Source organism: Pyxicephalus adspersus, chromosome 2, assembly GCF_032062135.1.
Source record: "Pyxicephalus adspersus chromosome 2, UCB_Pads_2.0, whole genome shotgun sequence".
Taxonomy (NCBI): domain Eukaryota; kingdom Metazoa; phylum Chordata; class Amphibia; order Anura; family Pyxicephalidae; genus Pyxicephalus; species Pyxicephalus adspersus.
In genome coordinates, this window is record NC_092859.1 from 123,246,511 (window position 1) to 123,271,370 (window position 24,860).

Here is a 24,860-nt window from a genome sequence, read left to right on the forward strand (position 1 = left end):
GCAAAATAAACTAGGTGGGAATGAACCCTGATTTACATGGCTGACCAGTTGGCATTCACAGAATACCATTAGGAAGGTGAATTTAAAGTTAATCTCTGGTGACACTAACTAGTTTTACTTCCTGGCATGTTGCTGAATTGACTAGCCATACAGAATGTTGTAGGTAAATGACAAGATAAGGATCCTACACACCTTTAGGAAAAGTAGAATAAAATGATGGCATGGGATTCAGGATATCAGGTAATGATAGATTGGTGTTAAACTTTCAGTTTTGCCTTGTGTGTGCACCTGGAATCACTTGTTGGACTGAACAAGTTCATGAATGTAAATCTTATGAAAACAGCAGCCAAGTTAGTTTTTTTTTATTTATTTTTTTATTGGGAAAATGAAATACTTGTAAGTTTTCTGACATTTAGTTAAACCTGTTACTCTTAGATCCAATGGAAACAACGTGACACACTTCTGCATCTGCACCCATCTTCTTCAGTTCATGCAACCAAACCATTTGCTTGTGTGACAGGCGATCGTTTGGCCCCTTCACCTCCACCAGCTGTAACACATGGACATCAATATACATGACATGTAAGAGCACAGCGATATAGAAATAGCATTACATGCAATACCATGCTAGAACAATGAAATCTAAGTATTCAGGATTTCCTTTTGCATTAAATTTTGGGTATCACAGGGAATGTTTCAAATGCTTGTCTTTTTATTTGTGTTCCATTTGGGAAATTTGTTCTTTTTTTCCTCTGAGCTGTAAATGGAACAGGAGGTCAGAGCTTTTGTCTTGAAGCTCTAATCTTGTTCTGGTGACACTTTCATTTCCACTGACAGTGGTCACATGACACAAAGACAACCAGCAATAAAACATTGGTTATGTTATCTAACTCTCAAAAAAATAAAGGCTTATTATAAATACATTAAGAAACCTCCACTGAAATATAAAGGCCATCATTGACCACTCCTTGAAAAACTGAAATGTTCTGAAACAAGGATCCAAATGTTTCAATGTAAAGTTGCTTATCGATAACAAGCATGCAGATCAGATTGTGATTGATTAGCCACGAGCTTGTTCTAGGTAAAAAGCTTACTAGAAGTGCCATATGTGCTGTAAGGCAACTAATATGTTAATCTCAGTACAGATTTCCATTTAAAAATTAAAAAAAAAAACTCTTTACTGGAAGCCTGCACATAGGCTGCCATTGCAGACCTGAAAATAGGAAAATTATCATAGCATGTGAATAATGGTCAGTAATACATAGAACAGAGCCTTCTAACCAGGACCAGCTGTGTTACCTAAAAGGTTTATTATTTTACCTATGCATTGATCTGATTGTAACTTGGATGCCATGGATACCAAGAAATACTTGCATAGCTTATTGTCCATATAATCGGCCATACAAAAACCAAATATTTATGTACTCGCATACTACAAACAACCTATACGTTTTTTAGCAGTCTCATTTTACCGGACTTCTGATTGTTTGCTTCACAATACTGCACACTATAGGTATTTGAAGGAAATTTATATTGCTATTTCAGACATATACCTAAACTAAAAAATAAAAATAAAATAGTTTTGCAGGTAAAGCCCAACATCAACCAATGGTTGTTTATAGAATGGGGAAGAGTTAGAACCTGTGACCAGTTCCTGTGTCTCTACTGAAAACATTAATTTCCTCCTCAGATGACCCCTTACAGAAAGTAATGGAAGCCACATCCAGTGGGAAACAAAAAGCAAAGACTTTAAACCACTCAATTGCAGTCAGCTAAAGCAAGTTGCCACATAGATTAACCAACAACCTGGTGTGCATGTTCTGCAGAGAGGAAAATCTGCTTCCTCTATCCAATTGTTTTGCTTGTTATTTGGGAAGCAATACAGACAGTTCCTGTCACTTATAAAGGTCTTGTGGGTTCTGCTTGGGTCAGGACAACACCGCTGCCATATTATGTCTCCTTAGGCCACTGTCCTGAAACAGTCATTCTTCTTCAAAATGCATTTCTGATACTTTAATGCCTTAACTTTGAAAACCACAAATACGTTCTGATTACAGAATGGGAGTAAGTATGTAGGACAGACATCATATATCTTCTCATGTCATGATTTTGGTACGTTTTTGTCAGGACTGTCTCCCCCTATTAAGACAATGATGTCCTTACATCACACAATTACATTGATCTTTCTACTAAAAGATGTTGACTATAAAATAAATATGTTTTAAAGATAGGACAAATTCTTGTGGATTTCTACTCAAGGTAAATTATTACTTGCTGCTATAAGCATGTGCTAGTAAAAACACTTGCAGTTATGGTAGATAAGATATCTGATCCATCACTTTATTCCCTTACCATTTCAATGCAGCCACCAGAAAATCCCTTCCCATGTATATATGGGCTCTTCCTCTGATTTGTGACATCTGGTGGTCAATTGTATTATTGCATTAGGTGCACAGTAAAATAAACCTACAATAGACCCAATCACAGGGTATACAAACCTGGACAGCAGTGCAATACAATACTAATAGAAAGGTGAGCAAAAAAAATGATGCAGCCTATCTGTAAATGCTTATATAAACAGAAGTAACACCAGTTTAATACGGTGCAGTAAGATTAGTCTTTTTACCAAGAAATAATAATCTGTGTGGTTGGTCATAAAATAAATATCATTATTAATCTAAGTAGGCACTAACAAGAAGGAGTCCGTTTACCTTATAGATTTGCTTTTGCACATTCCACACCACGAGATCAGGGAGCCCTCCTCTGCAGTGCCGAATATCTTTGGACATTTTCCTACATAGCCCGCTTAGCAATGATCCTCCAAGGCAGGACACCAGGCTCTGAAATGAGATCAGGATGATGAAAACAGAGTAATATGGAAATTTTATTTGCAGTAATGGCCATCACAAAACAAAAATATAATAGCTCTGCATGATATTTACACATGAAATCTCTCCCCCATCACATATTCACTCTTCCTTCACCCAAAGTGGAGCTGTGTTCCATGACCCCAACAGGTACCCATGACCCCAACATTGCGATGTCCATCACCTGTGCAGTGACAGACTTGGCAAATAGGAGATAAAATAATAAAATAGGAGATAAAGGAGATAATAGGAGGCAAATAGGAGATAAACAACGGGGGCATCCCCCAAACTACTGAGCTTCTATCACTGGGTTATGTACCGTAGTTTGATAAATGATTTGTGTCTGGGATTCTCAGTACAGTAGTGATCTGGTGGTTAATGAGTAATTTGATATCTCACTGGTATATCCTTAGCTATATGCAAAGTGACCAGACAATTATCCATTTACAATGTGTAAAAGTTTGTACAAAAAAAGCTATAATAATTCCTGTCATACCTGCATTGCACAAATCTGCATAAACTCAATCAAAAAGTCTCATGGTACATTTAAAAGGACATACTCTGGAAAGATTGTCATTGATTGGCTTATTATCACATCAATTTTTTTCCTGTGTTTCTCCTTTCTTTTAGAAATCACTCCCACAATGTATTAAGTGTTCATTTACTATTGTGATGGTCAATTGCAACCTAAGATCTTTCCTCTATATACAAACACATACAGCCCAGCCTTGGTCACTCTAACCAACATGACACCATTGTATCTGGTAGTACAAGGCTTCCACTTTGTAAAGCCACAGAAGATGATGGAGCTAAATAAATTAGATTTTTTATGAATAATACAATCCATGGTAACTTAATGATCTGCTATAATTACGCAGATGAAAACTTAAATCTTTACATTGCTTTACCAGGTCATCAGGACTTGTCACAGGGAATGCTTGTCTTGCTTTTGTTCAATATTTGTATTCACCATGAGACTGTTAATAATTTAATGTTCTTGTGACATGCTTTTTTTCCCCTTTCCAAATCCTGGCTATTGACTAATAATTACCTCATATCTGGTTACTGTATAACAGCACCTTATCCTACTGAATGTTTACCTGGGCCTGTTGCAGAGAGGAGAATCGTTCCCAGCTGACTAGAGCAGCTGCCTCCCCTAGGTGTTCATTCCATATGTCAGCCATCAAGCTGTGCAAAGTCTCAATGGAGGACTCCTGGAGCAGTTGGAGACGCAGTTCAATGGCTTCCCTTCTATTCTCATAAAAACTATCTGTATATAGGTCCAGAGGGAACGCCTGCAACAAAAACATTACATAATGCCATTAACCAGAGCCACAATCCCCTATATATTAAGCAGACCTTTCTTATATTGCTTGTAAAAGCACATTCTAATTAATTGAGCAGACATTATTCCAGTAAACCAAGACCATTCTTGGTCTTTTGTAAGCTATAAAGAAAATGTAGTAATAGGCAGATAAGTAGAATGTATAATAATATGTTAAATATGAATACAGTATATGAAAGAATGTACACTAAGCAGTTATATTGTATGGTGTATTCACAACATCTTTTAGGCGCCATCTATACAGCAGAGAACAAATGACTGAGCAGTTTCATATCACAAGTACCTGGTAGGTATTTCTGAAGACATCAGGAATTCCTTCCATAAATATGATATCCCACATGAACAACCCATACAAGGTACAGAACGTGGAGCCTTCACCGTGAATTCCTGCAAATGCAAAGAAAGTCAATTACCATAGGATGTTATTTGAAAAGGGCTTTACCCAAGATATATATGAATCTAAATACATATTAAAACTTATTGTAAAAATAAGTACAGGACATAAAATGTAAAATATGGAAAATGAAATGGTTGCAGAGGAAAAGTTGTTGAACTTCCACACAAAAGCTTCTGAACGGATAGAGCTTTGTAATAGTGCAGTGGGCATGAGTTCATATTAACATCTTGGTGTTTGTTGTTTTTTTTTTTTCTTTCTCCCAATTCAGAAGTTTGCACATCCTCCACCTTGCCCCAAAAAACACAATAGTTTTGTACATTTCTGTCAAGCTGCACAAAAATCCTAGGAGTCACTCAGTTTTAAACTTCTTCCTACTGGACACCCAAAGAACCTAAGCAGACAGCAGTGAGTGAGTGGCTGTATCCATTATAGCCCTGCGGAGGACAAGTGAGAGCTGACTGCTTGCGTGTGAGGGAGAAAAACATTCAGTCTCCTCTAGCCACATACACTGTAATGGTGAGACATGCTGTGCCAAGAGTTTTCCCTGTACAAATGTTAAGGAGGAAGCAGCAGACATTATTGCAGGTAAGTGAAAGCCCTGTACTGAGTTTAGTCTACCAAGATCACCTCTTTAATTATTTGAGATCTGCTAACCTCTCACATGGCTGCAATATTTTAATGCCACCAGATGTTAAGAGGTTGGGATGAGTGACCCCAACTTACAGATTGCATTTACAGAAGAGCATTTGTCAAGTTTATAGTGAAGAATCTCATAGGTCAGAATGGAAAACAACACTTAAAACATGGGAATCCGTTCCTCCACTCAAGGTAATGAACCTAGAACAGTACAGGAACCAAAGCAGCATTGAATTGTATAATTGACATTATACAAAATCAGATTATCCATTTAAAAATCTGTATAGTTCAGATCGTTGCTTTTTTTATATGCCCCCAATAAAATTATGCATGTCATTCAGTAAGCATAACACTTAATATATTCAAACCCGAGTTATGTGCAATACCTTGCAAACAAGCAAACACACCTCCATGCTTGGTAGGATAGCAGTAAGAATGTAGCTTGCCTTAGCGATCAAATCAAACATCCACGCAAGTTTAAATATGATTGCTGAAATAATGAGGAAGATCCTCAAGCAGCATTACAAGCAGCTATGTTCTGGATTTGGATTACTATTTTGCAGGTAGGCTAAATATTCAATGCAATACAATTAAATTATAAAAAAAAAAAAATTAGGAGAATATGCCACAGCTGTAAATCTGTTAAGAACAGCCACCAATTGTGAGTAAATGTGCAAAGATGAAACCAGTAAGGAAGGCTACCAAGGGACCTATGACTGCTCTGAAATAATTACACTGGCCTCATTGGTGATTTATGTGACTATACATATGTTTGTTGTCTGGAAGATTCACCAGTAAAAACTTGGGGGATGGGGTAGGGGAGTTGCAAAAAGCCTACAGTTGCTTACAGTTTACCCTTGGGAGACCAAAGCTAAGATCCTTAAACTAAGGCCTCAACGCTAATCACTCAGATGTTTGCAGGAAGTATACACCCCAGTGATAACATACCTTGATCATAGCCGAGTTCTCGGTAATGGGCAAGTGCCAGTTCTTCTACAGAGCACATGACTGTAGAGAGTGTAATATCCTCACCCACCTCTTCTGCCATGTTCTCCATTAGAAAGACTGATTTTCCCATGCCTGTCTGTGGGCACATTTTGCCTTTAATGGTAACCTGTTGATTACACATTGATAAGATTAGCACACATCCTAAGGAATAATCTTCAATAACTATTGTGAAACTAAAACCTCATCGTTTCTTCTTTCTACAAGTCACTGTGATATGAAAACATGAGCTGGTAATGTAAATACTACAAGAGTTATATCTCACATGAGGGACATCCTCTACAATGATCTCTGGCAGATTGTTGAACATCTTGTTGAATTTCTTGCAGCTTGGAGACTCTCTCATTCTTACAGCCCGTTGGTACAGAGACAGCTGATGACCAGTACGTACGTAGGGATCTGACAGGCCCTCCATGATGAAGGTGATTGCCTGGGAAAACAGCATTACAAATAATAATCTTTTTCATTTTTCAAGGCTTGTTGGTTATATGTAACAATTATTTAGGATAAATCAAAGAAAGGTGTTGATAATTATCCACCCATTGTATTTGCATTAGTTAATCAGTGGAGATCTCCCTGGTGTGAAGCCATCACAATAACAGATGTCTGAAGAGCTGTGCTGAATGGCTTTGTGATTACACCCCTCCTCCATTGCCATTTAGCGTTAATGAAGAATGCCCGTCCTTTAAACTGAAATATTCTGTCAGAGATTGAACAGTTACAATCACATCCAGAAGCCACTGTGAATTACCACAGATATCATTATAATATAAATAGGATTGTATACCATATTGTTCATGGAACATAAATCTTCAAAAAGTGAAAAATAACCTAGCCTTGAGAAAGGGAAAGGCATCAACATAATGCAAATCCACCATCTGATCCCCTAAAGGGTGAGCTGTGCTTTGCCCTCTGGGTGCAGCGGTCTTACAATCTAAGAGAGGCTCTGATCTTATAGACTGTGCTGACTTTTCCCATTTACACAAACTATTTTATTCTATCTTTGTGACTGGAATATCACTGTTTTTATGCTGTAACATTTTATTTGTTTGTCAAATAAAACCAGAGGGCCAAAAGACCTAGTGCATTACACTCCCTGTCCATTTATGATGTTGTAGAAGCACAGTTTATTTAAGCCTACCCTTATATCGTGTCATTACTGAACCAGTTTGTTATTCCTATTTATTACCTAAATGTATATCATCACAGTGACATGCTTACAGGACCCCCATTTTTGGAAAAAGACCTGTATAGAGAGAATAGTAGGCTGTCCTAGAAGATCATTCCTGATAAAAAAAAATTATGAAACATCCAGGTAAGTAATGAAGTCAGGGCAGTCAGACAACCAGCATTTTCTAAAGGGGTTCAGCAATGGCTGCCACCATTTTTTTCAAAGTACAGCTATACATTATTACCATTATAATACTTACTTTCTGTGTTTGCTTCAAGTGTTGATGTAAATTTAGAACCAGTCGATCCCACCATCGCCCTCTACTATCTGGACAATATATATTTTGAGATAACAAAGCTTGCAGTAATTCCACTGCTTCCTGCAATATATGTGCACTGGGTTAGAACATACTGTATGTAGTCAATATTACAAACAGAGAACACATATGTGTATCACTAACTGATCATACAACATGTCTTATATTTGAAAATGGAATACAAAAATTAGTCTACAATAGATTGACAGACACAGGAGAGTTTCACCGTGGGAATGGGATGAGAATCTGGCGTGTGTACAGTGCTCGACATTCATGGATCCATCCTGGCGGATTCACGATCGATGAACGCCGAACGACCGCAAACAAACTGAAGGGGAGAGAGCACAGTGGGGTGCCGCTTCATCGTTCTTCCTCCTCCCCTCTCCATAGAGCAGAATGGCGCTGTATGTACAGCACTCGTTCATGTATCTATTGCCGTTGGAAAGGATTTTTCACAATCCTTTCAAACGACAATTATTGCCTGTGTGTACGTAGACCTAATCCTGGATAAGATCAAAATCTACCGTTGCTACTACTGTGAGGGAGTGCACAAAAAAGAAAGTGGTGATAGTCAGTAATTTCAATCTTTGTAATTACAATTATACTACAAAGCAAAAAAAAAAAAACCTAGGACCACTATCAATGATGCTCTCAATTAATTTCTGGGCATAAAAAAAACAGTTATTAAACTCAAATATAGTAATACAGAAAAACCCAACAGAAAATATTCCCATTAAAGTCCAGAAAAAACATACCTCATACAGATGTAACCTCTGTAAGATTTCTACCCCTCGACACAGGATCCTTGTGTATACCCAGCCCACAGTAAAGCAGCGCAAGTATAGTGGCAGCTCTGTGTGGTACCTGTACAATGGACACACTCTAAATACCTGCTTACCACAAAATATTTTATACATATATGCGTTGTGTTTTTTTTTTTTTTACAAAGTTCTGTTTCATTATTAACAAGAAATAAACATTTGTTTAAGCAGTTACTTCAATCCATAATTTACACTAGTGGACCGGGCTTCACTGTAACAAGAAGTAATGCAGATTTATTATCAAACGGTCTATTATATTACTGTTGGCCATATGCAGAGAATTCATTTCAGTCAGCTCCCTATCACCGATATCCATAATAACATTTTTTTTTTTTTTCTTTACAAGCAAAGGTTTCAGTCTCTCACAATATATAAGACAAAAACCATCAGATCTTTATCGTTATGAAGGAGCTATTTCAACTCCAATACCAGTCCCCCCTTGTACCCACATATACATAGAGGTACGGTCACATTTGTGCGCCGATTGGTATTAACCTATGACAATCCCATACTATGGCCATTACAAATAATAAAATATGTTAATCGCAATACAGATCCAGCTGACGTTCATTTCCATGAAACTGTACATGCTGCTGTATTTAGTCCCTTAAAAGGAAAATGTAGGAAGTTTACATTCATTTTTACATTGAGACCCAGAAATGCAGTCAGCATACCCCCTACTGTGTAGTCACTTGATTTTACAATATGACTAATAACAGATTAGTATTTGTTTCAAATGTGTTTTTGTTTCTTTCTCCATATAACTAAATATTATGACATGTATTTCACTATAGAGCCCAATCATTGCAAACCAACAAGGCTAATACAACCATACAAAAGAGGATATAGTGGGGCTCAATTTTGGGACACTAGCTCATATGACTTACTTTAATGTTGGTTCATTCTTCAGCTGATCCCATTCCTCCTTGGCACTCAGATACAACACATGTGCTTCTTTCCAGTGACCATTGGTCATTGTAACTACAATGTCCACCAACTTGTGCATTGCAGATTCATACCTAGAGAAAGCCACAATGAGTTGGCACAGGGATAACAAATAAGAATTGTATGTATGGCATTTTGAATGCAGTTCTATTGGGATATATTAAAATTCAACTCTCTTCTATGGTTTTTATGATTATGAGGAAGTTTAACTATGTTTTCTACTTCTAATTTCATCAGATCCCCATTGTTATAGTATATCTTCAAACCAGCTATAATTATTATTAAACAGGATTTATATAGCGCCAACATATTACGCAGCGCTGTACAATAAAATAGGGATTGCAAATGACAGACTAATACAGACAGTGATACAGGAGGAGAGGACCCTGCCCCGAAGAGCTTACAATCTAGGAGGTAGGGGAAATATCACACAATAAAAGGGGGATATGGAATAGTGGGTGAGGGTTTTAGGAGACAGAAGATGGGTTGGCAAGTTTAAAAGAGCCCTCAAAACCCATCTTTTCAAAAAGTAGGAGGAAGCTGAATGGGATGTTGAAGACCATTCCAGAGAATTGGGACAGCTCTAGAAAAGTTTTGGAGCCATACATGTAATGAGGTTAATATTGAGGAGTCATTGGAGGCTAGGGGAGTATTTGTAACCAATGACTAAAAGTATTGAGGTTGGGTTTGAGGGAGAAATGTTTGCTTAAAAATCTCACTACTGCAACCTAATAAAAAATCAAGTAGGTTGGTGAATGATCCCACAGGTGTCCATTGAAACAGGATGTGCACATTATTTACATAGTATTTCTATAAGAGCAAATTCCAGACAATATTCTTTCCTCATACCTTATCAGATCTTCTCGGTCATGAAAGATTTTCATACTCCTCTGCACAGTGTAGTTTGGGAAAGTCATGCGGCCCATGTTTACCATTAAGACTGTGGAAAGCAGGCTCTGTCCCCCACTAGCAGCTTCTTCTACTTCTATAGATTGTGTCAAAGAAAACAAGAGGAGGACTCGGGAAAATACAGCCCTGGGGGCTCTGCAAACCCGTACTGCTCGACCAGCACTATCTTTGGCTCTGGAAGCGAAAGACATTAAACGAAACATTAAAAAAAAAATTCCATTACAGGTAGTCTGTGGGTTACATACGATATAGGGACTGTGAGTTTGTTCATAAGTTGAATTTGTATGCAAGTCGGAACAAGTACATTATTTTAACAAATTAGGACAGATGTGTGTCTCAACATAATATTAGGCAGTATAGTGTCAGTTACTGTATAAAATCCTCACCGTGAGTTAATCATGAACAAAGCAAAAAAATCTCCATGGAGACAAGACATTTATTAACTTCTGGAGCATACTGTGCTTTGATATGCAAAAAGAAACAACTGCAGTTTGTCTTGGTCATTAAAGAGTTACAAGATGTTACAAATCAGCTCAGTTCTTAAGATCACCCACAACCTCAGCTGTGTTTAGCAAAAGATTTTTTCTGAAAGTCATGCAAACCCCCCCCCCTCCCCCCTATCAATCCTCCGTCCTGCACAGGAGTGAGCAGGAAAGCCCTGTTCATATCTAGGAATCTAGGAATGTCCTTAACTCAGGGACTACCTGTATTATGACCGATCCCAAACAGATCTGTGTAAATGTATTTTATGATACACTATTTAAAAAGATATTAATATTACAAAAAATATTTTATGAGGTGGCTTCTTTTTTGGTGTTTTAACATTTTAAGGGTAATACAACTTAGGGCTTTATATAACAACGTAGGGCTATACTTAGGGCTCTATTTATAAAATATTCCCTTGTAAATTTGCTTATAGTGTTCATTTATTTTCTATTCATTTCCTTTTTGTGACAGCTGTGCACTTTTGACAATTGGCCACTAGGTCAATGAAGTTACTTTGAGGTTGTTTTGCTTTTAATCAGTCTTTGCTGACAAGGTAAGATCAGCAATAAAACACAAACATATATTATATATATATATATATATATATATATATATATATATATATATATATATATTTATTATACATGCTTCTGTACAGTTATATTATATGTTTCACTATTTTTATTTTATTTTTTTAACAGATTTTTGTGTTTTTTTTATTTAAAGTTTAATATTAAATTTAATAAATATTGGACATATTTCGGTAAGTTATGCCTAAGAATTATAGCCTACAACGTAAAATAAATTTCCATGCAAAAAAAAACATTATGCTTTTTGCATGGAAATATGGACAGAATTAGAACGCTAGGGGGGATAATCCAAATGTCATGCTTCAACAAAATGGCATCAATATGACAGAATCATTTTTGCTGTGTTTAAAAAAGAAGGTAAATCGATATGTGAAATTACTTTTTAAGGATGGCTGCAGCAATGCCAGACTGTTTGTTACTTGTACTGAATATGGAACGTTGTTTGGAAAGTTTCAAAAACTCCTCCACAAGCTGTTGCTTTTGAGTGTTGGGGTTTTTCAGGTGAAATGCTTTTGCTAGGTTTTTTAATTCTGGGGCAGACATGAGATCCAGGGCTTCAGTAAGATCTTCTAACTCTCGATCTAAAACAACATAAAAAATTATATGAAAAAGATTAATGTTGAGATTGTTTAGAAAAACAAAACAAGGTCAAATAGCTATGTGCTTCTATTCCAATGAATGTAATGCTACCCACGTTTCCATATACACATTGGGGCTGGTGTAAAAAAAGCACATGAAAAGATTGCTTTGTTGTATATAGCAGCCATATTTTTCATCAGTTTTTCTACCATAGAGAAACATTAACTGCACCTAGAAATCTAAATCACTAGGATCACACAAGCGTTTTCCATGCTTGTGTTTGTATGGCTGCAATCCTAAAATCAAAGCTTCCATGAAAAACAGCTGCTGGCCTAATAGAATGGGGCATCTTTAATGACCTACACCCTAAAACAATGTAGCAGAAAAATCAGATCACCTGCCTTCAACTAAAACCATCTGAGTTACCCTTCTGTAAAGTGACTGAAGCCAACATCTGTGGACCAGCACTGCAGCCATCATTGAACTGTTTGTCACTCAACATTTCTGGAAGTGCTGGAAATCTGTGTTCCTCATCACACACTGATGTTCCATCCTTTACCCTCCTACCTAACGGTAAGTCATATCAACCATGTAAAGATCAGATGTTGAAACCTTGGCCTCACATGTATCTCTTCATGATAAAGAGATGAGATGAGATGAGATGAGGCAGCAGTGCTGGCATGAATCAGAGGTAAGTGACCAGAGCTGCTACAGAAATGAGAGCTTTTCTTGCATCTTATAGGACTGCTGTTAATGAACCACTTATGTAAAGCAACAAAACACCCCTGTAGTCTAGCACTAAAAGTCTACAAAACAACAATAAAACAATCAATACCTGATTGCAGGAAGCCATTTTGAATTAGTTCTTCAGTATATGGAGTCAGATCAGAACCAATTTCAGAATACTCGATTTTGTGTGTTTTTATCCAGTTTAACTTGCGCTGGAATAGTCGAACATACAACTTCTGTCCACCAGCTTTAAAAGAAATAGAGGGGAGGATGAAGGATGTGAAGGAATTTAAACTATAGGCATGCAGTTATTTGTTCCATTGCTTCCAAAAAATATGAAACTAGTCCAATAATATTAATCAATAAAGAGCATTTATAATTGTATATTTAGAAATTTATATTTATGATATTGTTATATCACTAGTGTTGTTACTAGTGGGGTTTACAATCTAATGTCCCTACCATAGTCAAATGTCATTAATACAGTCGAAAGACAATTTTGGGAAGAAGCCAATTAACCTAACTGAATGTTTTTGGAATGTGGGAGGAAACCGGAGTACCCGGAGAAAACCACACAAGCAAAGGGAGAACCTGCAAACGCCATGCAGATAGTGTCCTGGCCGAGATTCAAACCTAAGACATAGTGCTGCAAAAGCCAGAGAGCTAACCACTGAGCCACCGTGCTTTAGCTTTAAACTTTACAAAGTGTATAAAAACTTAAATCTTATACCTGACAGTAGATTAAATGTTGTCAAAGTGTTTGTATCTTCTTCATTAAATAGACTCATGTCATCCTCATTCTCCATCACAGTCTGCAGCACCATTAGGAAGTTTCGCAAATAATATGGCTGTCTATCAAACCCAGAAGCATTTTCTTTATTACTTCCTTTGTCCGTTTCATCTAGGCCATCTAGGTCCTCAAATTTCAGTAATTCAAGTAGATCTGAATCTTCCATGGGAAGAAAATTATTTTTGTCTTCACTAGAAGACATGTCAGAAGAATCATTACAGTCTTTGATGAAAGCAGCCAGAGCAGAGGGAGCTTCCTGAGGATCGCTAAACTTTGCCTTTTTACCATTGTTGGTTTTACTTGAAAGACTACTAACGAGCTTACGTTTGGAAGGTTCACTGCTTCTGTCTGGTTTACAAAATGTTACCTCTTCATTGCAAGGTTTTGGTCCATCACCAACAACAACATTGAGTTTCTGGTCATTGTTAACCTCAGGATCATCACTTATAGTGTCCAAACTTGAAGGCAAAGATACATTGTCAACTACTTGTGTATCTTCATCACTGTGAATACCATCACTTTTACAAGATGGCGACTCTCCATGACTATTTGTGTTAAGTAAGCCATTAGCACTTTCTTTGCTTTCAGTCCTGCAAGCTTGATATTTCCGGGATAATTTAGAAGACAGACTACCCAATGACACAGTTTTTACCACCTTCACATCTGTTGGAGAATATGCTACAGAAGAATCATTCTTAAAATAAGGGCTGTCTTGTTTTGTATCTGCTTTTGTCTTATTACACTGATCTGTTCTTTCATCAGTTTTCCAAGCTTGAGCTTCTTGTGGAAATGCTGTAGTGGAGGAAGAGGGCTGACTGGGTTTTTCATCTTCTACCAGTATGACATCGTCATTCTCTGCCTTTGCTTTAGCACATTCTTCATCAATGTGTTTGTTCAGACTAAACCGAGGGACCATTTCCCCACACAGGGGGCAGGAAAGTTTGGCAGGAGGCGCATTTTTAAAGAGAGTAAGAACTGATGGAGACGTTGAAGACTGACTGGAAGATCCAATCACCTTTGGCGTTGAATTGTTTCGATTTTTAGACAAAGAGAGGCGTTTGTGTTTTTTCTTTTCAGGGGTTTTAGTCTGTGACATAATGATGGAAAGGTGAACTTGTCCAGACTATCAAGACACATTCATGGTTTTATCTTGGGGGGGAAAAAAAAAAATCAATCATTATTATAAATTCTTTAACAGGCCTATCACATGGTAATAAAATGTAAGTGATAACTGATTCACTAAGATTAGACCTGTGCTGAAAGACACATGGGGAGCGTTCTTTAAGGTGATATAACCTGCACTAATTATGCACGACAATGGAATTATTATTATTATTACAAAGTATTTATATAGAGCCATCATATTATGCAGCACTGTACAAAGCTGATAGTCGTGTGACTAACTGTCTGTCAAAGGAGCTCAGAATCTAATGTCCCTAGCATGATCATATGTCATTAATGTAGTCTAAGGTCAATTAACCTTACTGCATGTTTTTGGGATGTGGGAGGAAACCGGAGTACCCAGAGGAAACTCACGCAAATAGTGTCCTAGCCGAGATTCCAACCTGGGACATAGTGCTGCAAAGGCAAGAGTACTACCTCTGAGCCACCGTGGAATGCAAGTTTTTAGTTTTATATAAAAGTGGAGTCAGGTAATTCTGTGTCCCTTTCCTTCACATCATGCGTCAAAAAATGCATCACCAAATGAAAGGGAAACCCAACAAAGTGAGATTTTTCCTTTCAGACAGTTGTCACCTCAATGGATGCTTCATTTCCCACTTTATCCCTTTTCTGCAGAAAACTGCAAAATGTTGGGCTACCCATCACTTTCTTGTTCAGTGATCATAGTCATCATAATTGGTAGAGAGGGTGAAGCCACTGCCTAGTGAGGAGCCTAAAAAACCTTAAGCAAAAATAAACCCTGGGGTTACCCACCTGTCCCCCAAACCGGGAATATCAGGTATAAATGGCAACTAATGCTGAGCATGCAAAGGTGTGCACAGAACAGAATATGAATAGTTTCCATTATTTTTATGAAACAGAAATTATGAGAACAATAAAATGAATATACATATTCAAACTATTTTGACGTGAATAGAGAGCACAATGTATCTTACAGCAGAAGCAGTCTATGTGTTTCAAATAAAGTAAATGTTTCTCTACTAGGGAATGTCAGATTACCGGCTTCATAAATATACCCCTTAGATCAATGATCGCCAACCTTTTCATGCAAGGGGAGCCATGTGTCACTTAAAGAGGAAGAAACTTCCCCCATAGTGACATCATGATGCCAGAACATGCCCACTCTCCCATCACAGGTCTGAGCCACAACCCACCCACCGCCTTGAGCCCATGATCTGTACTGGGGGACATGGTCCACGGTTCTAGCCAGTGCACCCCCCAAGCAGGGTCCTTCTCCTGACCACGCTGGGGGGTGCTCCGGACAGAGCTGCGGACCACCAACATTTTCTCACGGACCACCGGTTCGCGACCGCTGTCCTAGAGGGTCATACCAGAACAAATGTCCACATTAGAAAGGAAATTTTCTACTTATGTAATGTTCCAGTGATCACAGCAAACATTTAGTTTTCCTTGCTTTCACTCACCAGGACAAATATATTTTCATGTAAACAGACGGGTCATGGCTTGTTTATACAGCGGGGTTTCAGACAGTGGAGACTGCAGATTGTAAAGTGTGACAGCTCCAGGACCTGGTATAATATATTTATTATATTACCGGAAATAAATGACAGCAGTTAGAGGGATTTTTGAATGGCTGTTTCTTTGGGAGTTTGCTAAGTGATTGATTTGTGGTTTGAGATGGTTGGTGTGACAGCTCACGGCCGCGTCTATTGGCCTGAATGGGAGCACTTTACACATGGCAGCCAAGCAATCAATCTGTCAATGAGTTTGAATGACATGGAGCAAGAAGAGGTTAATTTGGGACCAAGTAAAGCAGTAATTGCACCAACTCTGCTTGAGCCAATACCAATATATCTTAAAATGGCTCACAACATAAAAAGCAAAACAAACAATGGCACGGCCATATGGTACAGGGTGGCACCTGGTATGGCAATACCAGGGGGCAGAGCCACTATCGGGGGGAGGGGATAGGAGTAATTCTGTACTAGGCCCTAGTGAAACGAGACAACGCTGGAACTTTTAGTCCTGGGGGAAGTTTCTGATTCATGCTGGAGGTCCATCAATAAATGTTTTACCAAATCATTCATCAATCAATTCAAAAAATAAATAAAGTATAGCTCCTGGGTAAACGTTGTAAAAATGTGTGAAAACACATAACATTTCAATTTCATTTTCAATATTCTAATACATTCACCAGACAAGTCACCTCTATGTAAGCCCAGAGACAGGATAGGCACAGCGAGCCAGGAACATCACACCGAGCTCGTGTCAGTGCACAGCCCCTACTACCAGCAGTGCCGCACCATGGCCGCCGCCATCTTGGGTTCAAACTTCAAAGCTTTATTGACAGGGACTAAAACGAACTTTCAAATGCATGTAAATAATTTATTAAACGCATTCACAAAGCAAACAAAGCTAATTGTATGTTAATAGGAACGTAAAATGTTAAAATTAAAGAGCAGAAGCAAACATTTCACCTCGGAACCCTATCGACAGGATCATGTTTCCGGTCGGATCAATTTAGCAGCTGCACATCCGCTGAAAGGCAACCCATGTGAATTTTTTGAGCACTTGGCTGGCCTGGGAGGATGGCGGAGGTATCGCGGCAGGAGCTGTGGCAGAGTACGGGGGTGCTGGAGGCAGTCAGTGCTCACCCCGAGCAGCTCCTTAGGTATGTCATATTCTGTGTCACTGACTTTACTGCTCGGGGATTAACACGTGTTGTTACTGGGCTTTACCTACTTTACTGGCCATCACCTCTTAAGGCTAGAAAATGCAGATTAATATGAATATTAATAAACAGGATTTATATGGCGCCAACATATTACACAGGGGTGTACATTAAATAGGGGTTTCAAATCCCAGATAGATACAGGCAGTGACACAGGAGAGGACCCTGCCCCGAAGAGCTTACAATCTAGCTCCGGTATACTGCACAGGAAGTATTCATGTTACATGTGTACACAAGCCCCTATTTAATGTATGGCTCTGCGTGATATGTTGCACTATATAAATCCTGTTTAATAATAAAAAGCCAGGCTTGCACCATGTGATCCTATAGATTGATCAGATGAAAACATTGATCAAAACTCCCAATGCATTGATTTTGGGTAAAATGTCATTTGAAAGATGATCATGATTCCTACGCAAGACAGGCAAAGATTAATATTATTATTTTCTTGCGCCAGGATATTGCGCAGCGCTTTACAATGTCCATAGTCATGTCACTAACTGTCCCTCGTAGTCTAATGCGCCTGCCATAGGTATATGTCATTGGCATAGGGTAAGGCCTTATTTTGGGAAGAGACAGTAACCTAACTAAATGTTTATCGGTTGTGGAAGGAATCCGGATTGTCTGGGGAAATTCATGCATAGTGGAACATACAAACTCCATGCCGATGGGGTCCTAAGATTTGAATCTGATACCCTAGTGCTGCAAAAGCCAGAGTGCTAACTACAAGGCCACGATTCTGCCCCTAAAATAAAACCCAATGAGGGACAACAAAGTTGTCGGGGCTTTGACTGGTATGCCTGACATGCAAATACTTAAGTTATGGCTAAACCCTGGGATACAGTGTTTCATAAAAATAGCCTACTACTAGTTAAACTTTCCTACCTGGTAAGGTTAGTATGTTATCTGCATTGTTAGGGTATGATGTCAGGTTTTCGGTAGGATATCTTCCACCTCATTAGATGGAAGGTAGGGTGTTATGCTTTAGCCACCTCAGAGGAAGCTGGGAATGGTGGCAAGCTTTGGTACCAGACAAGAAGGGTTAAAGTTAGGCAGGAGGATAGGATTTTGGTACTGCAGGTAGGCAGCCTATTGAGAACAGCAAAGTAAAATGAACTGCATGTGGCTGTGTAGAGCAGCTGTTGAGAGCCCTGCAGAATATTGAAGTGTTTTTGTATTACAAGTGTGTGCAGGAAGACATTGTATTTTATGTACTGACATCTCTACATCTCAGCTTGCTATATAATTTTCTTTGTTTTATTTATTTATTTTTTTAGTGTTCAAGAAGGACTAGCTTCTGAGTTCTCCAACCTAACAAAGGCTCTCTATGACTTCCATAAGTCACAGGCTGCACTTAATTTTGGAAGCCCTCTTAATGAACTGCTAATTGAGAATTTTGATGAGGAGCAAATTTGGCAACAACTGGAACTTCAGAACAATGCTGTTCTTGGCTACTTCCAGAATGCAGTCCACAAGACTGTAAAAGACAGAGACTTATATATTTTGCAGCTTTCTGAAGAGGAGGATGAGGAGGAGGAGGAAGCAGCAGAAGAATCTGAAAATGCTGATGAGGAAGATGACATGGAAGGAGAATCTGAAGAAGAACAAGAGAAAGAACCTGAACCAATCCCTGATGACAGTAAAGGAAGAAAACGAAATGTTTCTGGTATTAAAATTGCTAAAAAATCCCCAGCAGTGGAGAAGTTCAGTGATGATGATTCAGATATGGACTTTGATATTGATAAATTGGAGCAACAGAATAAGAAAAAACCCAGAAAAAAACCTTTGAAACGGCCAGGCGAGAAGTCCATTGTGGATGACCAGTTCTTCAAGCTGTCAGAAATGGAGGCTTTTTTGGAGGCAGCTGAGAAGGAAGATGGTAAAGACAATGAGGATGATGACGAGGAAGTTGATTATTTTGAAGATATTGAATCCGATGATGATGAGGAGGAGGATGAAGTAGAGTTCCAAACAGGAAAAGCAAAACAAATGGTAAAATGTGTTTAGTGACTTTATGCGTCTCTCCAGTCTGACAGTAAGACATGATTGCTGAGGGGTCACTGGTGTCCTGCACCTGATCGTTATAATGATGGCATAAGATTATTGATTTTTATCAGTGGTCCCTAACTCCCGGGGCCACAGACCGTTGTCGGTCTGTGGCTGGTGATTTTAGAGCCACAAATGACAGGAGGCAGTAGTGCCAGAATCCCTCCTTATACTGATCTAAAACTAGTGACAGTGTAACAACGGAGCGCAACCAGCGGGAGTGCAGGTAGCTCTCCTAACACAGCTTACACAGGGACTGCTGAGAATTGCAGAACAATGTATGTATGGGTTACACGTCTCTGCCATTCCCAGCAGTTCTGCCACCTTACATCATGGCAGTGCAGCCAAAGGTGTTCAAAGATCCTGAACACAGAAGAGGCCCGTGCAAAGATGTCAGTGCAGATGGGGGTAGGGTGGGCATGAATATAGTTTTATTTTAACAGGCCTGCAAGTCAACCACTCTTTAAACTTTGCTTGACTGTTCGCTGAAGGTGTTCATGGAATATATTGGCCAAGCGCCATGCAAGAACTGCTTAACAGACAGTCCAGTCCCAGAAAAATACTGAGGTGGAAGTGCAGAGATACCCAATAGGCAGTCATATTATTTTGAACATTCTCCAATTAATTTTGCCACATACCCAAGCCTGGTAAATTACATAATAAGGAGGTTGAAAAACGGTGATTGGTCTCCTGTATAAAAGCAGAAGAAAAGTCTACTTAATATCTGACTGTCACGCTTTTTTATGGCGGAAAAGCCTTCGCCTAATAATACATTTATAAATTTTATGCATAATTCCATGCCAAGGTGACATATCTTCTGTTCACGTTCCCTGGAAGGTGGCTGAAGACTAAATCTAGAAGAAGACAAGGCAAAGATTGGAGCAATGAGGAGCTAAGCTAAACATATGTGCACATTATGGCAAACCCCTGGGTTCAGACAGTGTATTTTACATACTAATTTGTATCTAGTGGCACCTGAAATGCAAAAAGAATAAGGGCATGTTATGATCTCCACCTAAACAGAATAATATTTTAACAGCAGCATAAACACCCGATTTTTTTCCATGGTATCCTACGTAGGGCAGGGTCGCACTTTGCTAGCCTCTCAAACACTCAAACTTTCACCGTGGCTCTGGTTTCCAAAGAATCATCGTGTGCACATTTGACAGCTGGTGGCAATGAGCTGTACTGGTACCACTCACTGCACCTCCCATTTATTAGCTACCATGTAGGTTCTCCTGAGAGGCAGCTGTTCCTAGCATAAGGAAATGGTAAAATCTCTCCAACCTCACTCCAAGGGTAAACCTGTTTTTACTGGTGTATATTTTTGTTGCTTGTTAATATTATGTTTACAGTGACAATTGTGTATATAAACTATAATGAAAATATTTTGCTTCTTTTCAGGATGCTAAAAGTGCCCGAAACCTTCAGTATAAAGATTTTTTTGACCCAGTAGAGGGGGATGGGGATGGGGATGGGGATGAGGATGAGGATGAGGCAGACAGACAGCTCAGTGAAGAAGATAATGAAAAGTCTGAAGATGGAAGAGATGAGATGGAACATGAGGAGGAAGACGCGTAAGATCTTTTTTGGATTTTCACTGTTCTTCTGTAATTTGGTTAGAATACATTATCATACAGCTAATTTTAAATCTGAACTCCAGGATGATCTGTAAAGAATAACTCAACCACACACTATTCCTAGCTTTGTTTGGGGGGGGTGATTAGGTCAGGCTGTGGACAGAGACCAACGTGTCATCTTAGAGTGATCCTGTATGGTTATTTGCCCTTTCTCTAAGAGTCTAATTAACGCTTTCTTTCAGGAGTGAATTGGATGAGGACGAAGAGGGTATGATGGAGGAAACAGAAGAAGGTAGAAAAGCAAAGGCAGCTTTTAAGAGAGTAACATTCGACCTGTCTGACGATAGTGAAGGGGAAGATGTGGGTGACATACTTGGCGGCGGCAAGAAGAATCAAGAAACCCCCCAAGAATTAATATCCTCATTTGAGAAGAGGGAACAGAAAGTAAGTGCAAGAGACTCTGAATAAAGACAATTTTTCTTTTAAACTCCAAGGCCAGTAAAAAATTAACTTTGCAGTGGGCTTAGCCCAATATTGTTGACTAAAATAGTTTTTTTTTTTTACCTTGTTCCCTACACATCCTCAGTCTCCACTTGCAGTTCTGCAAAAGGTCACCCACGACCTGAACCATCATCTGATACAGGCTAGGGTCGCAGGCACTGATGTCATGCCCCACAATACAAGGCCCACACACACAAGTCCTGAATTGTAAAGGTGGAATTCTGAGTGCCCACACACAGTCTAGATCAGTGTTTCTCAACCTTTTGAACATAGGGGAATCCTTGAAGGATTTTTCAGGTCTTCAGGGAACCCCTACTATAATTACTACATCCACAGCTCAAAGTATAATAATAACATGGTGGGCAGATGGAAGAATGTTTTTACATTGCTGGCCAGTGGGAAGAATGTCACCCTTCCAGATCAAAAAGATCATTGGTATCTCTTAAACTGACCTGAAAGGCACAAATTGCTGATTGCTCAAGGAAACCCTATTTGAGAAACACTGGCCTAGGTCATGTAGTGAACCAAGAAGCTCCCTGGTTACTGGAGGGAGTGAGGAGTGCAGAAAGTAAGAGCGCCTCACCCTTAAACACATAAACAAGCTTTGCATACTTTTTGTGTTTGTGCGGGTTCACCTTATCTATTAGAATCATGAAATGAATGAATCCTGGATTCATGAACAACAGTATTCAGCAGATTAGACAAATGTACATGCACAAGTAATGGTAAATCTTAATTTCCCTGAAGTACTTGCCTATTTTTTAAAAGGTAACACATTTTAAAGTGTACCTAAATACCCCTACTATATACAGTGCATACTGTTTTGAAAATGTCTTAAAAAAAGTGTTAGAACTGATTGAAGAAACTCCAAAAAGATTTGCAGTACATAGCCTCTTCTAGGGCTCCATAGCCAATGTGCAGTCACAGTACAGTGGTGTCATTAGCTACGGAGTAAATGGACAGCAAATACAACATCAAATAGAACTTCAACCATGCCAGTATGGTTCTGGGAATTCCATGATTCAGCCTTGTGAATTGCAGAAGATACAAATCAATGCATATTTGGGTGCATTAAGAGTTAGTGTACATGACAAGTTCAAATGGGTTTAAAAAACAATCATCAAACATTAAAGGACCTGTCATCCCGCACAGGCCCTTTGTAAACCTGAACAAAAGATCAGACCTTTTGTGGTTTTACCTAAAATTTAAAATCAGGAAATTCATCCAAGTGATGTAACCAAGGGATGTTTTGATCTTCGCTATAAGGTTTAAAAACACAACTTTGGTTTGTGTTTCTGGCAGCTTTAACCTATGTTGAAAGGTTGAGTGTGTGTATAGTGCATGTGTGTGTATATATATATATATATATATATATATCAGTTGCCATGCTACCATACTTTTTTTTTTTCTTCTCTTCCTGAAGGCGATCTTTGGTTATCCTAAATGGGCCAAGCTAGGATGACGTAACTCCCACACAGGTGCACAGGAGCTCATAGGTTTCCAGCACATGCGTAGGAAGCGATCTAGCTAGCAAATATCTAGCCATCTAATAGCATTTTCTCTTGTGTGCAACACTTTGATTTATAGATGAGTGAGAAAATTCAGACACTGCAGAAACAAATGCTTGAGGAGAAATCATGGCAGCTGAGTGGAGAGGTGACCGCTCAAAAGAGGCCAGAGAACAGTCTGTTGTCAGAGTCTTTGGTTTTTGACCACGCTTCCAGAACAGGTAATTATGTGATTCTTGTGTTAATATCTTGTTTGTTACATTGCATCACAACAGTGTTTTTATATATATTTTTTTTCTTTGCTTGTTGAAACTATGCTGGGCATTACAGATCTTCATCAAACAGCTAACACTAATTGTCTGGTATCAATGTTTTTTGTTTGTTTGTTTTTCTTCATTGAGATAGCAGCTTGTAAAATACTGTTTATGCATTTCTTTGTATATTAATTATGGAATTAAGCATATGGGCAGCACAGAGTCTCAGTGGTTAGCACTTTGGCTTCCCCCCAAAATTGGCCTTCGACTGTAATAAAAACATACGACTGAGGTAGAGAAATTACATTGTGAGCCCATTTGAGGGACAGCTAGTGCAATTACTGTGGACTTTGTAAAGTGCTGCGTAACATGATGGCGCCATGTAAATACTGAATAATAATATTAAACCGGATTAAAGGCTTATATGATGTATGCAAAGGAAATAATTACATTAGTGTTACTGTAGCATGTTTTTCAGTGTTTCTTCCCACCATACGACAGGGCTTCTTGGATAAAACATTTTGTGTCGCTTATACTGTTGGTTTGAAATGTCTTGCAGCTATAACATTTTTTTTAATGTTTTATAACAGCACCCACAGTCACAGAGGAAACCACACTACAACTTGAGGATATTATAAAACAGAGAATCAAGGACCAGGTCAGTGACTTTTTTTCCCATCTTCATGAAATGTATTGTGCATACTACTGTAGTACAGAGTTTTGTTTATTTTTTTTTTTATATTGTGGAGCTGGTTAAACTTTCAACCTAAAATACTATAAAAAAACAGATTTCAGTTACCTTCTTTTTATGGTATTTTTTTTATTTCTTATGCTTTGTATGTTAAATGTATTGCAACTTGAAAAAGGTAAAATCATACTTTACAAACTGTCCTCAGAAAGGTCATTTGTTTTAAACTGAACTGTTTAAGGCATATTTTTAAGTTACTTAGACTTGTACTTACAATTGACCAGCAGGGGGAGGAATGTTCTCTGGAGCAGTGGTCACAACCTTTTCGGTTCCGCAGACCACTAAAATTACCGGCTTCTTACCGCGCATGCTCGGGGAGAGCCGGGTGTCACCCCAGAGTGATGTCATGATGCCAGAACCCGCCCACTCTCATCGCAGGCCCAGATCTGCTTGCTAAACACCTTAGGGGGACAGTGCTTTGGAGGCAACAAAAGGTGTGTCCACAGCCCTGCACTACTGTCCACCCAGGATGTTTAGCAAGCAGATCTGAGCCTGCGATGTGTGAGTGGATAGGTTGTGTCCATACAGGGGACCCCTGCTTGGCAACCACTGCTCTGGAGTACCATAGTTGCCTGAAATCATAGCAGGGTAACTCATTACTACAACTCTTTGTACCATGGTTGATAAATCCCCCCACACAAACATCTATTATCTGTAATATCCAGAAGCTTGAAACAGAGACAAGCTTGGATACCTGAATGCATAATCCAGTTTTATTCAAATTTTAGCTCAATGTGTTTTGCTTCTTACTCTTCTTATAAAT

General features: G+C 38.7%; 2 protein-coding genes across 2 annotated transcripts in view; one reads left to right on the forward strand and one right to left on the reverse strand.

Moving 5' to 3' along the window:
- Positions 1 to 368: 368 nt before the first annotated feature.
- Positions 369 to 17,047, reverse strand: FAN1 (FANCD2 and FANCI associated nuclease 1). Its single transcript, XM_072402287.1, has 14 exons — positions 16,936 to 17,047; positions 13,527 to 14,735; positions 12,903 to 13,043; positions 11,868 to 12,069; positions 10,353 to 10,586; positions 9,446 to 9,577; positions 8,493 to 8,601; positions 7,681 to 7,800; positions 6,516 to 6,680; positions 6,194 to 6,359; positions 4,496 to 4,599; positions 3,968 to 4,162; positions 2,712 to 2,840; positions 369 to 550 (listed from the first exon to the last, which is right to left on the reverse strand). Exons 2-14 carry the CDS (start codon positions 14,680 to 14,682, stop codon positions 413 to 415), a joined length of 2,991 nt encoding a protein of 996 aa, XP_072258388.1. The 5' UTR covers positions 14,683 to 14,735; positions 16,936 to 17,047; the 3' UTR covers positions 369 to 412.
- Positions 17,048 to 17,262: 215 nt separating this feature from the next.
- The window catches only part of MPHOSPH10 (M-phase phosphoprotein 10), a gene marked incomplete in the record, with an annotated part of 10,231 nt that continues 2,633 nt past the window's right edge, over positions 17,263 to 24,860 (forward strand). Inside the window, 5 exon segments of the mRNA XM_072402288.1 lie at positions 17,263 to 17,400; positions 18,738 to 19,452; positions 20,911 to 21,083; positions 21,329 to 21,530; positions 23,175 to 23,316. Coding sequence (XP_072258389.1) covers positions 17,318 to 17,400; positions 18,738 to 19,452; positions 20,911 to 21,083; positions 21,329 to 21,530; positions 23,175 to 23,316 — 1,315 coding nt within the window.